Source organism: Prionailurus viverrinus, chromosome E2 (assembly GCF_022837055.1).
Source record: "Prionailurus viverrinus isolate Anna chromosome E2, UM_Priviv_1.0, whole genome shotgun sequence".
Taxonomy (NCBI): Eukaryota; Metazoa; Chordata; class Mammalia; order Carnivora; family Felidae; genus Prionailurus; species Prionailurus viverrinus.
The window spans coordinates 36,016,814-36,032,594 of NC_062575.1; the positions used below are offsets into that span (position 1 = coordinate 36,016,814).

Sequence of the window (15,781 nt, forward strand, 5' to 3'; positions counted from 1 at the left end):
GAGCCTGCTTCAGATTTTGTGTCTCCCTTTCTTTCTGCCCTTCCCCCTCTTTTTCTCTTTCTCTTTCTCTCTCTCTCTCTCTCTCTCTCTCTCTCTCTCCCCCTCCCCCCAAAATAAAACATTTAAAAAATTAAAAAAAGGAAAAGAACATCTGGGGCCCCTAGGTAGATCAGTTGGTTGAGTGTCCGACTCTTGATTTTGGTTCAGGTCATGATCCCAGGGTTGTGGGATTTGGAGCCCCACACTGGACTCTGCACTGAGCTTGGAGCCAGCTTAAAATTCTCTCCCTCTGACTCCCTGCCATATGTGTGCGCACATTCTCTAATAAAAAAAAAAAAAAACAGTTCTATACGTCTCTTGAAGGGAAATGCAAGAGAACATTTTGTTCACTCATTCATTACTATCTTCTTGCTAAAACCAGGCAAAGGTAGTACAAAAATGGAAAACTACAGACTGAAGTCTCTCATGAATATGGTTATAAAAGATGCAAAAAAATGTTAATAAAACATTAGCAAGTAGAATTAATCAATTATAAAAGATGTATACATCACGAGCAAGCGGCAATTACTCCAGGGATACAAGGCTTGTTCAGTATTCAAAAATCAGTCAGTGCAACCTACCATATTAACAGGCTGAAGAAGTAGTTGATACAGTAAAGCATTTCACAAGTTTTAATACCTGTTCATGTTCCTAGATGAATGCAGGATAACTTCCTCAATGTGATAAAAAAGTATATTAAAAAATCTAACATCATATTCAAAGGTGAGACTGTTTTCTGCCTGTGATTGTGAACAAGGCAAGAGTGTCAGCTGTCACCACTGCTCATCACAGTGCTGGGAGTTATAGCTAGTTCAATACAACAAGAAAATAGAAGGCATAAAAGGTATTTGTAGATGACATACTTGTCTGCATAGAAAATCTGAAAGAGTCTATAAGAAAAAAATCCTGGAACTGGAAATAGGCTCAGCAGGGTTTCAGGACACATGATCAAAATCAATTTATTTCTGTTTATTTAGCAGTGAACACATAGAAGTAAAATTTTAAATAGCGTGCCCTGTTCAGTCACTCAAAAAATAGAATATTTGGGTGTACAGGATTTGTATGCTCAAAACTATAAAACACTCATGAAAAAAAGCAAAAATCTAGACAAACAGAATTTGTTCTTGCAGAAGACTCAGCAGATGTCTGTTCGCTTCAAGTCAGTGTGCAAGTTCAACAAGATTGCTAAACAAAATTATTCTAAAATTTATATGGAAAGGCAAAGGAACTAGAATGGCTAAGAGCAATTTTTAATAGGAGCAATTACTATAAGACATTATGTAGTTAAGGCTCTGTGGCATTGGTGAAGGGCTGGATACCTAAATCAATGCAACAAAATAGGGAACTCATAAATATAGCCCCACATAAGTATGGCCAACTGATTTTTGACATCTGCAAAAGGAATTAAATAGAGAAAAGACAGTCTTTTCAAGAAGCAGTGTTAGAGCAATTAGATATCCATAAGCAAAAACATGAACCTCAACCTGAATGTCACATCTTATATAAAAACCAACTCACAATAGGTTGTAGATTTAGACATAAAACTTTTGGAAGATAACATAGGAGAAGTCTCTGGTTCCTGTGGCTTGATGAAGAAAAAAGCCAATAAACCTTAAAATTATAAACTTCTGTCACAAAAGACAAGAATGAAAAAAACTATAGGAAAAAATACTTGTAAGCCACATATCTGAGAATGGACTTCTATCTAGAATGTGTCAAGAGCTCCCAAAACTCAACAGTAAAACTCAAACAATCCAGTTAGAAAATGGACCAAAAAATTGAGCAGTTCATCCAAGAGGGAGTGTAGATGGCAAGTAGCACATGCAAAAAATGTTCAACATCACTTGCCATTAGGGAAATGTAAACTAAGACCATGAGGAGATACACTACGTTCTTTTTTTTTTCTTTTTTTTTTTAAGGGGGGGAGGGCAGAGAGAAATCCCAAGCAGGCTCTGAGCTGTCAGTGTGGAGCCCATTGGGGGGGGCTCAATCTCATGAACCACAAGATCATGACCTGAGCCGAAATCAAGAGTCGGAAGCTTAACCGAAGCCACCCAGGAGCCCCACACTCTCCTCTTAATATAACAGCTCCAATAAAAAATAGTATCGATGTCAAGTGCTGACAAGGATGAGGAGAAACTGGATCTTCTGGATCTCATATGTTGCAGGTGGGAATGTAAAGTGGTACAGCTATTCTGGAACACAGTTGGGCTGTTCCTTGAAATCTAAACGTTCACTTACCATATGGCCCACATTGCACACTGCTGGGCATTTATCCCAGAGAAATGACAAGTTCACATGAAAACGTACGTAATTGTCCATAGCTTCATTTGTAATAGCTCCAAATAGGAACAACCAAAATGTCATTCAGTAGATAGGTGATTAAAAATGTGTAGTTTGTCCATATCATGGAATAGTACTCAGCAATAAAAAGGAATGAACTATTGATACACTCACACCTTGGATGGGTTTCAAGAGCATCTTGTTGAGTGAAAAAGGTCAATCTCAAGAGGCACAAACTGTCTAATCCTATTTATATAACATTCTTGAAGTTACAACATTGTGAGAGACAAAAACAGTTGTCAGCAGCTTAGGGATGGTGTGGGTGGAAGTAGGGGTAAATATGGCGAAAGGGTAGCCTGAAGGTAATCTTTGTGGTGACGGAATAATTCTGTATCTTGATTGAAGTGGTATTTTCTTGAGTCTATACATGTGATAAAATGGCATAGAACTATATACACACTGTATCAGTGTGAGTGCCCTGGTTTTGATACTGTGCTGTAATTAGGTAAAGTATAAGTGATTGGAGAGAACTGGGAGAGCACACAGAACTCTGTCCTATCTTTGCAGCTTCCTGGAAACCTATAATTATTTCAAATTAAAATACTAAAAAAAACAACCTTGAGCCACAACCTAAATGCCGCATAAGTTCAAACAAGTGGTAGCAAAATGTCCATTTGGAGGGGTTCAGGGATGCGGACTTCAATATTTAGCACTCTGCTTGCATATCTAGGAAGAAAGGATGTTCAGTTGCTGTGCTTTGTGTTTTAATGCAATTACAGTGTTACAAAATTAGCAAACTGCTCTAATAAACAGCGCTCCTCTATCCAGCACCAGTTACCTCTAATCTTTACTACAAAGTCCACAGACAGTCCAGGTTTGTACAGAGGACATAGGTCTCATGATTGAACATTATACTGCTTCGGTCAGATTTTTCCTGTGACATTCTCCTCATGTTTCTGGAGTTTCATCTATTCACATGGATGTCATAGTTCTTTTTTTTTAATGTTTACTTAATTTTGAGAGAGAGACAGCACAAGCAGGGGAGGGGCAGAGAGAGAGGGAGATGCAGAATCCTAAGCAGGCTCCAGGCTCTGAGCTGTCAGCACAGAGCCCAACATGGGGCTTGAACTCATGAACCATGAGATCATGACCTGAGCCAAAGTTGGACACTTAACTGACTTGACTGAGCCACCCAGGTACCTCTGGGATGTTGTAGTTCTAAATATGTAAACAAGGAATGTGTGTCCATTGGTATATAAATTTTAACTGAAGCCCCGTGGTCACTAGAAAAACATGTATGTAGTAGGTACATATTTGCAAAGCCTCGTTGTCTCCAGTGTGGCACAGGCTGAGCTTTTCAATAGCACCATTTCAATAACACTACTGTAATTTTAGTGTAAAGTACGGGTCAGGTATTGCCAGGCTCATTTCTTACAAATGTCTTTCCAGAAAATTTTCACTGATAATTAAAGTGTTGTTACTATTTAGTAAGCACTAACTAGATGCAAGACAGTGTTGTCAGAGCTTTATTATCGAATCAGATTTCCTGAAAACACCTGGGATTGCACTATCCTCTCTCTTTTACAGTTGAGGACATGAGGTAGAGGGGCTGTGTAACTAGAGAAGACCCCTAGTCTCATGGCTGGGATTTGAGCCCAGAAACAGGCTCCAGTGCCCACATTCTTAACAAGTGTATCCACCATTCCTGTGCATGTGCATGCGAGTTTACTTCGTTCTTTAGGCCTCCAGTAGCAACCTAATTGCTAGAGAACCCAGTCCCTTTCTTACTTTATTGAGGCCTTGTTTAATAGCAACTTTACTAGAAACTCTAGAAAAACTCAGTTTTCTGAGAGTGGCAATACTGTCCAACATTCTCTGGTTCTTTATTTTTATTTCTTTATTTTTATTTATTTTTAATTTTTTTAACGTTTTTATTTTTGAGAGAGAGAGAGAGAGTGCAAGCAGGGGAGGGACACAGAGAGAGGGAGACACAGAATCCGAAGCAGGCTCCAGGCTCTGAGCCTAACACAGGGCTCAAACTCACAAACCGTGAGATCAGGACCTGAGTCAAAATCAGACGTTTAACCGACTGAGCCACCCAGGTGCCCCTGGTTCTTTATTTTTGAAAAACTAAACAGTTTGGCTTTTCTATTTAAAAAATAAAAAAGGGGGGGGGCATAAAATTATGTAGGGTATGCATTGTTCCAGCTGTCTGGAACATGTTGGTTTTTTTGGGTTTTTTTTGTTTTTTGATGCCTTCAAAAAAATCAATTTATCTGGAAACTAAGGGGCAGTAGTAGCAAAGCAAAAGTGAAAGTTTGTTCTAGAGTAAATTGTTTGACTTTATTTTCTTATCTCTTAATTAGGTCATAGTACCAATAAATGCCTAGTAGCAAGCAAAAATGTTTGTTACTTATAGATGTAAATAAGTCCAGTCTTGTCCACTGTGCAGCTGGGCAGACCCCAAAGATCCTATTGCAAGATACGTTATTGAAAATGTTACAGATAACTGCCTTTTAGACTAGCAAAGTTTTCAAGTCCAATGAAAACGAGTAAGCAACTTATATCTGTTATCTTAAATCTTTTTTTAGAACATGGCATTTTCCCCACATTATTACCATGCTTTTGATTTTTGTACAGCTTGACATTTGTAATTACATGTGTAACATGATATGTGCTATAAAGAGCTTTTGTAAATTGATCTCATCTTCTGTTTACAGGAATATATTAAAGGAATCTGTGAACCTGAACTAGAAGAAAGAGAATGTTATCCCAAGGCCATGCACTGTATTTTTGTTGGGGCACAGAGCCTGTTTCTGAAGAGCTTGATTCAGGACACATGTGCTGATCTCTGCATTCTGGACATTGGTCTTCTGGGCATCAGAGGAAGTGCTGAAGCTGTGGTCATGGCTAGGAGTCACATTCAGCAGTTCGTAAAGCTCTTTGAGAATAATGAGAACCTACCCAACAGTCAGAAAGAATCCGAGGTAAAAAGGGAATTTAAACAATTTGTTGAAGCTCGTGCAGACAATTATACAATGGACTTGTTAATTTTGCCCACTTCCTTGAAAAAAGAGCTTTTGACACTTACACAAGGTGAGGAGAATTTATTTGAAACAGGAAATGATGATGTTACTGAAATTGGAGATTCTAAACAAACAGAGTTTACACAGAATGCTGCCACAGGGTTGAATATTTCCAGAGATGAAATTGTTTTGCAGGAAGATGCAAGAAATAAAGCTGGCACTCCTGTTTCTGAGCTTACAAAACAAATGGACACAATCTTTTCTAGTTCACAAGATGTACTTTTTGTTCCAATAAATGGTCTAACCCCAGATGAAGAGGCACTTTCCAAAGACAGAATTTGTCATAAAAGGAGATTTTCTGATTCTGAAGAAAGGCATACGAAGAAACAGTTTTCTTTGGAAAATGTTCAAGAGGGGGAGCTTTTACATGATGGTAAGACATTAGCTGGAAATGTAATCATTGACCTATCTGATTCTTCAGCGGATCCTGAAAATTTAAGTCCAGATGTAAAGGACACCACTGAGGAAATGGAATACAATATCCTTGTGAACTTTTTTAAAACCATGGGCTATTCCCAAGAAATTGTTGAAAAGGTCATTAGGGAGTATGGGCCATCTACTGAACCATTATTGCTCTTAGAAGAAATTGAAAAAGAAAATAAGAGATTCCAAGAAGACAGAGAATCTTCACCTGGTACTATGTGTCCGGAGACCAACAGAACCAAAAATAAAGGTGTTTGTAGCAGCATAAATGAGCTTACAACAGATTCTACTCCAAAGAAAATACAAACTCACACACAGCAAAATATGGTAGAAAAATTTTCTCAGTTACCATTCAAAGAATCAAAACCATGTACCTCAAATTGCAAAATTAATGCTTTCAAAACAGTGCCGATAGAACAGAAACAAGAAATCTGGAGTTCAAACCAGAATTATATGTGTAACATGGACCTTGAAACTGATGGCCTTTCACCCTCTGTTGTCCCTTCAAGTCCCAAAGAAGTTGTCAGTTTTGTTTCCAGAGGCGCTTCAAGTCACCAGCCCAGAATTCCAGTTTTTCCTGAAAATGGTTTGCAGCAGCAAGCAGAGCCCTTGCTTCCAAGTAATGTGAAGTCTGCCTGTGAAAACCGTTCCGGGTGTTGTAGCTCTCCACAGTCTAAGTCAAATTGTCCACCCCTTTCTCCACCAATGCCACTGCCCCAGCTCCTACCTTCAGTTACTGACGCAAGGTTGGCGGGACCGTCTGATCATATTGATTCCTCAGTTACGGGCGCTCAAAGGTTTCGAGATACTCTGAAAATACCCTACAAGCTCGAATTAAAAAATGAGCCAGGGAGAACGGATTTGAAGCACATTGTTATAGACGGGAGCAATGTCGCAATTACGTAAGTCCACTCTCTGCAAGTCCTGTTGTAGTTGTAAACAGGGCCCTATGCAGTGTCTCACAATTACATGCAGTTACAGGCACTACCCTGTGCATCTTTCTAGTTGATCTATAGTCTTACTGGAAAAAAACAAAAAAAACAAAAACCACGAAACAGCTGTTTGGAAGGCTGGGTTATTCCATCTTCTAGAGTTGTAAACTTTGCTTCATCCTGCTGAACCTGTATTTCTGAGGACAGGAGATAGAAAATTTGTCTTTTCACTTTGCATTGCCTAGTCAGTGATAAACAACATGGTGACTTTTAAATCGTTAGGTGTCTTTTTTTCTCTCTTTTAATCATTAGGTTCTTAACACCATGAATATCATTAGTTTTTGAGTACAAGGATGAAGCTTAAATCCAAAAAGATTTTTCTGACTTTATGTACTACAGTATGCTAGGGCTCTAACCAAGATGCAGTGATAATGGATGCAGTGTACTTCTGTTATAATTTGTTGATAGAGTGATGGCAACTTCCTTTCTAAGGAAGTTCATCAGTTTGAGCTTCATTTTGGTCTTCTCTTCTTACTAAAAGCTTGTGTACTTGTTTTTAGTAAAAAGAGTTAAATGATCATTTCTATCTCACCTGTCTTGGAACGCTTTGAAGAGTCTGATTTTATATATATGTCCGGTACAGGATTGGGCTTCTTCTCTAAGAGGCAGTTTGATACAGTGACTAAGAAGAGGAGGGAGGTCGAGTAAGAGTCTCTGCCCCACTGTGGATCTGCTGCTTGACCTTGTGCAGGTTTCTGCCTGCTGAGTTTCACTTGCTGCAATCTATTGCCTTTTGCCCTGTCCTGAGGTCATCTTTATCATGCCATTTCAACAACTGCTAGGTAAAGACTCTGCAGTTTTCAAAGTCAGTCACTCCATTGATTTTGAAGAAGTCTGCAAAGGTTTGGCACTTTAAGTAGCTATCATTCACGAAAAGGGGCACCTGGACTGGAATGAAGATGTTGAAATACTCTTCTGAATTTTGGCGAATGTGTGTGTGGCCTCTTTCCTAGGAATGTTTGTTATGTATTTATTTTTTGTTTTGTTAATTTTTTATTAGAATTTTCAAACAAATACATAAAAAGGTAATAGAATGATTCCCTTTTTGGATATGTTTGGGATTCCCATGTGTCCTTCCCCCACCTTCAGTAGTTCTCAGCTCTTGGCCCGGCTCCCTTCGTCTGTACCCCCACCTACTACCTTTCACCCGTGTAATTTTGAAGTAAATGTCAGATATGTTATTTTATCTATAAGTACTTTAATATCTTTCTAAAATAAGGATTCTTTTTATTTTTTGAATGAATTGTTGATGTATTTTGCTGTCAAAAGAAGAAAAAAAAATCCCAGAATTTCACATGTTAAAGTTTGAAGATGGGCTGGAAAAATACATAATATACTTGTCTTCATTTCTAAATAATACTGTTTGTTGTTATTTCACTTTGCTTTTTGCCAGTTCTTTTGGGGGAAACCCAGCAAATGGCCCACAGCTGCATAGCATTATCTAAGTAAAATTGTAAAGTGCAATTTCAGTCACCCACAGCCCAAGCCCAGTACCAGTTCCTCATTGTGATGATTTCTTGAGCCAAATTATGATATGAAATTTAGGTCATGATTGTGAATAATATTAATCCTTTTTCATTTTTTATGAGTGGAAAGATTTCCCAAATAGGTGTTCAGAGACCTAAGAAATGCAAATTAATGTAGAATGAGCAGTGATAATGACATTATTTTAAAAACTTTTTGGAGTAGTAACCAGTGTATTTCTCAGAGGGATCACTATTGGAGTTGTATATAGTCCATCCATGATAGGATGTTTTGCATATCTAGTCCCTCCTACTTTGCCCATAGTACTGCTCCCCCACCCCCGCCGTCATTGTGACACCCCGAAACACTCCCACATATTTCCTAACACCCTTGGGTACAGTGCCATCTCTTTTGAAAACCACTGAATTAGTGCACTAAGGGAAACCATGAGTAGACTTTCATTAATTTTTCTTTTGAAAGCTGATTATTTGGGGAGGATTCCAGTTTTCTTTGAATTCACAGATGTCTTAGTTTAAAAGCATCATTTTTGTAAGGATGTATTATCTTAAAAAGTCAGACTTAATTTGATAAAGATTGATCTGAAAATATCAGTAACTAAAATTAACTCTTATTCTGGGGCTAGATTGCTTAATGCACACAGGATTTTATTTTGGAATAACAGAAATGTTTTAGAGCAAAGTATAAGTGGTAATTGTGCAACATTGTGAATGTACTAAATGCCACTGAATTGTTCACTTTAAAATGATTATTTTAAATGTTATGTGAAATTCAACTCAGGTTTTTCTAAAAGTTGGGAAAAAATTAACCCTTGTTTATAATCAGTCGCTTCGGTATTAAGTGTGAATTATAGATTGTACATTCCGTGAAGGAAGTGATTTGTATGTCCTGTTCACTAAAATACTCCCAGGTCCATGGTGCTAGTACATGGTAAGCACTCAGTAATGTTTTGTTGAATGAAAGAATTAATGACTTAGGAAAGATTAGAATTTTTTAAATGATTTTTCACCATCCTTTTATAACTTGTTATTCGATTGTTATTATAGTGATCAGTTTAGATTAAATTTTAACAGAGACATTTTTCAACAAATATTTGGAATCTTCAGGCTGAAACACCTGTTATGTGTCAGGTACTATATCTTTTAAAACAATATTCACACCAATTTTGTGAGGTAAAAATGATCTATTCTTTATATAACATGAAATGGCTTAAAAATTTTGTCCAAGATTATACTGGAGATGTGAGCTCATAGGCTCCCAGAGCCATTGTGTACCTTGTCTTCTCCCGTAGAGAGTGAGGTTGGAATTTTCAGGCCTTGGCAACATAGGATACTTAAGTCTTGAGTTGCTTTAAGCAGTGCTGACTAAACCTTACTTATTTGACCCACCTAGTTGGGGAAGTAGTTAAAAAAGAAATTTGAGCCCTTAATAGCATTTGTTGGTGTGATCCCCACTCTGAGGCAGCTCAGGCCTAGGTGTCCCTCGGTTTCTGCAAAGCCTTTGTTTATTAGTTTATCCAGCGTGCTGTCTGCAGTTCATACACTCTGTGAGAAATTCCAAAATACCGACTTCATGCTGCTAATTATGCGTATCTCTACTTGGTTTTTCCCCTTTGTCACAATGAGTCAAATGTGATGAGTAAATGGAAATTGTTTGCGGTGCACGGCTAGACATCACAGTGGTGGCTAGATAACACTCAGGCTTGGTCAGTCTGAAACTTCGGCATTAGGACACCTGACTTAACTTGGCAGCTAATTTTCCATGTAGGTGAGGTTTGCCCCTTCACTTGCCAGAGCTATATATTTTAACCATTTTTTCATGTGGTAGTCTTCTATATCCGGGTCTCATGGCTATTTTTTATTAAGTGGAAACTATAGAAGGAAATTATTCTTCCCTGGGTAACTCCAAAAGGGTGTTTTGGGTTTTTTTTTATTTTTTGTTTTGTTTTGTTTTTTGTTTTTTTACTATTTCCCCCACACTGCTGGGTCTGGTTCCATCACTGCCATGAGTTTTTACCAGGTGTCTGTCACCCATCTCCTCTCTTCTTGAGACACTCTTCCTTCCAGTTTACTGCCTCCTATAACAGGGAAAACAACCGGATGATGTGACTTGTTTCCAATTACAAGGAACAGGAGTTTACATCTCCCTTGCATACCCTGGCCTCTTGGCCCTAATATCTGCTCATTCTGCATTTGGAGCTGGGAGCCCCAGAGCTTGACCTTTTCAGAAGTAAAGGAGGAGTTAATGGTATATAAACCCTTTGAGTCAAAACAGACAGTTGATCTGGGTCTACATGTCAGCAAGCACCTGTGGCTTGACCGCAGGGATGTGAGGAGACTCAGTGGTTTCTGCCTAGGGCTGTAGGAGTTGAAGTGGGAAGTGGTAGGGATCTTCCATATTATTTTGAAGACACTAATTTGATTCCACTTAATTTTCTTCTGTAGTTCTGTTTTCTGGCTGAATCTATCTGTTTCCACCAGAATTTCGAACTGCTGTTTTTATTCCTAAAACTACTCCGGAGATTTTTCAGGGTATCCAAAGTGATTTGATCTTATCACTGAGGATAACACTTTGGGAATTACTATAGAGCTCATGTTTCTGGAAATTCCATTTCTTCTTCTCTAAGCTTGGGCCCACTACAGAGCCACAACATTACATCTACTCGTATATCCCTTCATTCATTTCCTCAGTGACGCAGTGGAACAGAACTGGGGTCCACCTGCTTTCTACTATTGTCATCTAAAGAAGCTTTTGGGGTGCCTGGATGGCTCAGTTAAGCATCCAACTTCAGCTCAGGTCATGATCTCATATTCTGTGAGTTTGAGCCCTGCATCGGGCTCTGTGCTGACAGCTCAGAGCCTGGAGCCTGCTTTGGATTCTGGGTCTCCCTCTCTCTGTGCCCCTCCCCTCCCCCCAGGCTTTGTCTCAAAAATGAATAAACATTAAAAAAATTTTTAAAAAGCTTTTCAGGAAGAGAAAAAATTAGTACATGTTTGTATCTGATGAATAAGCCAAACTTTACAAGCTTTTTTAATGCATTTCTCTCGAGGATTGTTTTTTTCAGGACTTAACGTACATATCCCTTGGTTTTTCTAAGAACCAGTAGGCTGTGTTGTATTTTGGATTTTCATATTCAGGCTGTGGTTGACATGAACTCTATATCTGTTCTTGCTGTTAAGCAATTAGAATGATTTTTTTTCTTTTCTTTTTTTTGTCATGCATAATTATTTTTGGGCTTTGATTTTTTTTTAATATTTAAAAAAAATTTTTAATTTACATCCAAGTTAGTTAGCATATAGTGCAATAATGATTTCAGGAGTGGAATCCAGTGATTTATCCCCTACATATAATACCCAGTGCTCATCTCAACAATGCCTCTTGCCCATTTAGCCCATCCCCCTACCCCAAATCTCTCCAGCAGCCTTCAGTTTGTTTTCTGTATTTAAGAGTCTCTTATGTTTTGTCCCCCTCAAGTGATTTTTAAAGATTTTTTTTAAAAGATAACATCTATAAAAATTGCCTCCAGCCTTTCTCCAGTAACAGATGTCCTGTTGCTACATTCTTGCCATATTTTGAATGCTTTTAGATAAACTATACTGAATTATTTCATCAAGAATGGGTTTGTTTACTTGTTTATGTTTTCTTGGGTAAAGCTGATGTCATTGTAGTCTCTTATTTATGGTTCACTGAGAAGAGAGTGGGTGTTAGCCTCTAAAAGGAGTTTCTGAGCTGCTCTTCTGAGTGTTAGAAGTTTATTGTGTGTCTAGCCTATTCCTGCTTTTGTGAGAATACAGATTTAGTTGGAGACAGTACCACTGTGGGGTGGTAGGAAGGCACTGGCCCAGGAGTAAGGAAGCCTGAGTAGTCCCAGCACAATCACCCTCTGGCAGTGCAGCCTGGGGAAGTTGCTCTGTCTTTCAGGGGTTTCATTCTTTTTTCTAACAGGAATCTAACTCTGTTCTATCTCCTAATTCTGCCATTCCAGTGTACAGTACAGGAAAGCAAGACAGGAAAGAAGAGGGATGATTGAGGACCTATCTCTAGAGATGGCCTCCTAGAAGAGGGTCTGGAATTGAGTCCCAAGGGCATTGGAGGAAAGGAATGGGCAAAGGTCTAAGAGTTGGTCTACAAAGAAAGCAGCAAAAAAACAAAAAACAAAAACAAAACAAAAAAAAACCTCACTGCCCAGGAAGAGGGAGATAGCAAGCCTACCCAGCCAGAAACGAGTGTGGTGATGCATGATGGTTTCTAGATCACTTCTGACTGATCAGGTATAGAGGGGATCTTGAAGCCATGCTCTGGGTTTTTCTGGAGGGATAGTGCCATTGAAAACCCTGAGCAGGATCAAAGACCTCGTGGCTGCATTTCAGGGTCTAAATGGAGTTTGAGGAGGGATTGGAATTAGGAGTCTGGAGTTTACTTGGAACACATTGTACCTGAGGTGGCAGGACTTCTAAGTGAAGGAATTAATCCACCAAGTGGTTTTGACGTGGAAACACTTGACATGAAGAGAAGCCAGGACTGAAGATGCTGGATTTCCTGTCACTGGAATATAAGTGTCCGTTAAGATTAGTGAACATAGGTTATGCTCATTTCATAAACTGCAGCTTCACAGGGGTTTTGATTTTTTTTTCTAATATTCATGGCTAGACAAATGAATTACCACCTACAAAATTTCAGACTTTAAAATACACTTAAAAAAATGTCCACTTTTACTTAGGTACTGCAGGCCACAACTAAATATTTTTTCTGGTTTCTTTTGAAATTTGTTACCACATTTTTGGGTGGGGTCACTTTTTAATCCACTATAATGTGGGGTTGTGCCCTGTGGGCCAAATCTGGCCACCACCTGTTTTTTGCAAATAGGGAACACAGCCACCCTCATTCATTTGCAGTTGGCAGAGTTGAGTAGTTCAGCAGAGACCATATGGCCTACAAAGCTTATCTGGCCCTTTACAGAAAATTGTATACTGACTCATATTCTGTACAGTTCCTTGTTCGTTTGCATCTACTCCCAGTACTTTCTGCTTCCTTCAGCAAAATCATCTGCCATGGCCCTTAGTTAGTTTCACTGGAATCCTGCCCTCATCTTATTTCCTAGAAGCTGCAAACTGAGTAGGTTCCACGGTTCCCTAGAAAGGGTATGGAGCCCCAGAGCCAGGGTTACCCACAGCCTTTGGAAGTTGTAAGGACCATGTCCTGGAAGAGTCATCACGTCTACTTCTGCTTTAGCAACAAATTTCTTAATAAAATTCGTAGAATATTCTTAGAGGCCATTGACCAGGCAGGGCTCTCTAGAATGGGCTCTTTATCTAAAAATAATAATAAAATAAAGTAAAAAATAGAAAGTGCAATAAACAAGTATTACCATGAAACTCAAGCTGCCTTCTATCTCAATAGCACATTCAATTAAATGAACCAAACAAAATACAAGAAAAATCATAAAGCTATTAAGAATCACATTTCATGCAATAGGTTCTTTCTTGGCTTTGCAAGGTCACAGACTATGGAACTTAATGCCAAAAAATGTAAAAGGGAATGTGAAATGTAAAGGGAATTTCATTGCCATTGTTTTTGTTATGTATAGAGTTTACCTTTTCACATTTTCATGGTGAAATTTCACATACGTTAAGCTGAAATAAATTTTGTTTTCTTATAGCCACGGTCTGAAAAAGTTCTTTTCTTGTCGTGGAATTGCAATTGCGGTTGAATATTTTTGGAAGCTTGGCAACAGAAACATCACTGTATTTGTCCCACAGTGGAGAACAAGACGTGATCCTAATGTCACAGGTGAGGCAAACTGATCCTTCCAGATTTCTCCTTTTCTAGATGTTTAATGAGTTTGCTTACAGTGGCAACTCACTCCTTAGAGCAGAGCCACATGCTGCAGTGGCAGCAGCTTGAAAAACAAAATTGTAAATCTTTTGGACCCTGTGAAACATCAGTTGAAGAGAGTGTTACAGCATAAGAAGTGCTTAGGGGAAGGATGGAAAGTTTTAACATAGTTGTTTACGTGGAAAGTTATATTAGAGTTCCTTATACATCACAAAAATTTTCCTGACTTTCTAAAAAGTAGTTTAAATATGTCTTTCCATTAGTCTGGACTTTTGCCTCATTAAATAGTCTTTTCTAAAATGGTCACTTGATAAATTTGGAAACCCTCAAAGACAATGTTTTCTGAACAGTCTGTTTTTAATAGTTTAATATAAATTATGTCTGTTAATTGTGTGATACTGCATGGCTGACTGCAGGCCACACACGGGATGTTTAAACTTACCGTGAATCATGCAGTATTCTAGAGAAACCTATTCTTATAGTTCATGATAGGGGAGTGGTGGCACGGTGTCAGGCAGCTTAGCCCACTGGTGTGTCTAGACACAAGAGGTGGATGGGAGAAGGGAGGGGGAACAGAGCTCACCCAGCATTTAAACAGGAAGTGAAACTTAGTCACTGTTGAGATGGAAATGGTAAGACCACACATTTCTCAAGTATCCCAACTTCCCTCATTTGGAGAGCGTATTTGTCTTAACAGAGAGTGCTTGAGGAATGAGGCAGAGCCACTAATTTTTGCAATAGGATCCTTGAAAGGGTCTTGCAAGCCTTCCTGTGCTGTGCATTTCTAGGACAATAAAACACGGTGTGTGCATGTTGCAGCTTAAGCCAGTGGTGAGTAATCATCGTAGGGGATGCGGGTGTGGGAATCTTAGACCCTGAGCTTTTAGCTGCTCTTTGCCCATTGACTGATTTTCTGTAATTTAGCTTTGACCCTCTTTTCTTCTGTGTCGTGACCACTCCCATGAAATATCAGTAAATGTGCAGATAACTGAGAGAGGTTGGATAAGATGCCAGCTAGAAAGATATTTTGACAGCCTCTTGGAAGGGGGACCACATAGGCCTACCTTGGGATAGGGCAGAGCCCTGTGTCCCTGCCTCTGCCTCCAGCAATGTTCCCTGCTCTACCCCACCCTCTCTCTGGGACTTATGTCATCAGTCCCTGTCCTACTGCTTGTGATATGGCTGTGAAAAAGTTCTTGATGGTAGGATTATGGTTTACTCAATTCTAGGAGCAAATGAGTTGAACTTTTTTATATTTAAAAAATAGCTAAGGTCAGTTTTTATGTTGTATTTGCCTTAGTATGTGTGTTGCTTAATTTTTTTTTCTTCCCAATGAGTTAGTATAATTGAGTCTTGTTGAGTCAGCAGAAAAAAGGTTTTCCATAATTCTCCAAGTGAAACATTTGAGGGTGCTTTCATTTATTTAAACATATGGGAAGATAGCCTTTTTCTGAATGTGTATTCAACTTATTCCATGAACAGAACAGCACTTCTTAACCCAGCTCCAGGAGCTTGGAATATTATCTTTAACTCCTGCCCGGATGGTCTTTGGAGAAAGAATTGCTTCTCATGATGACAGGTACGAAAGGCTGTTTTCCTTACTGAGGTGGGTGTGGGATGGTGAGGAGCCCACCACCTGCT

At 38.9% G+C, this 15,781-nt stretch overlaps 1 protein-coding gene across 2 annotated transcripts in view; it reads left to right on the forward strand.

The window, feature by feature from the left end:
- N4BP1 (NEDD4 binding protein 1) overlaps positions 1-15,781 on the forward strand; it is a 50,763-nt gene that overhangs the window by 23,501 nt on the left and 11,481 nt on the right. For both annotated transcript variants that reach the window (XM_047835520.1, XM_047835519.1), the window contains exons 2-4: positions 5,043-6,733; positions 13,965-14,095; positions 15,623-15,719. In XM_047835520.1, coding sequence (XP_047691476.1) covers positions 5,043-6,733; positions 13,965-14,095; positions 15,623-15,719 — 1,919 coding nt within the window. The remainder of the gene's footprint in view (positions 1-5,042; positions 6,734-13,964; positions 14,096-15,622; positions 15,720-15,781) is intronic.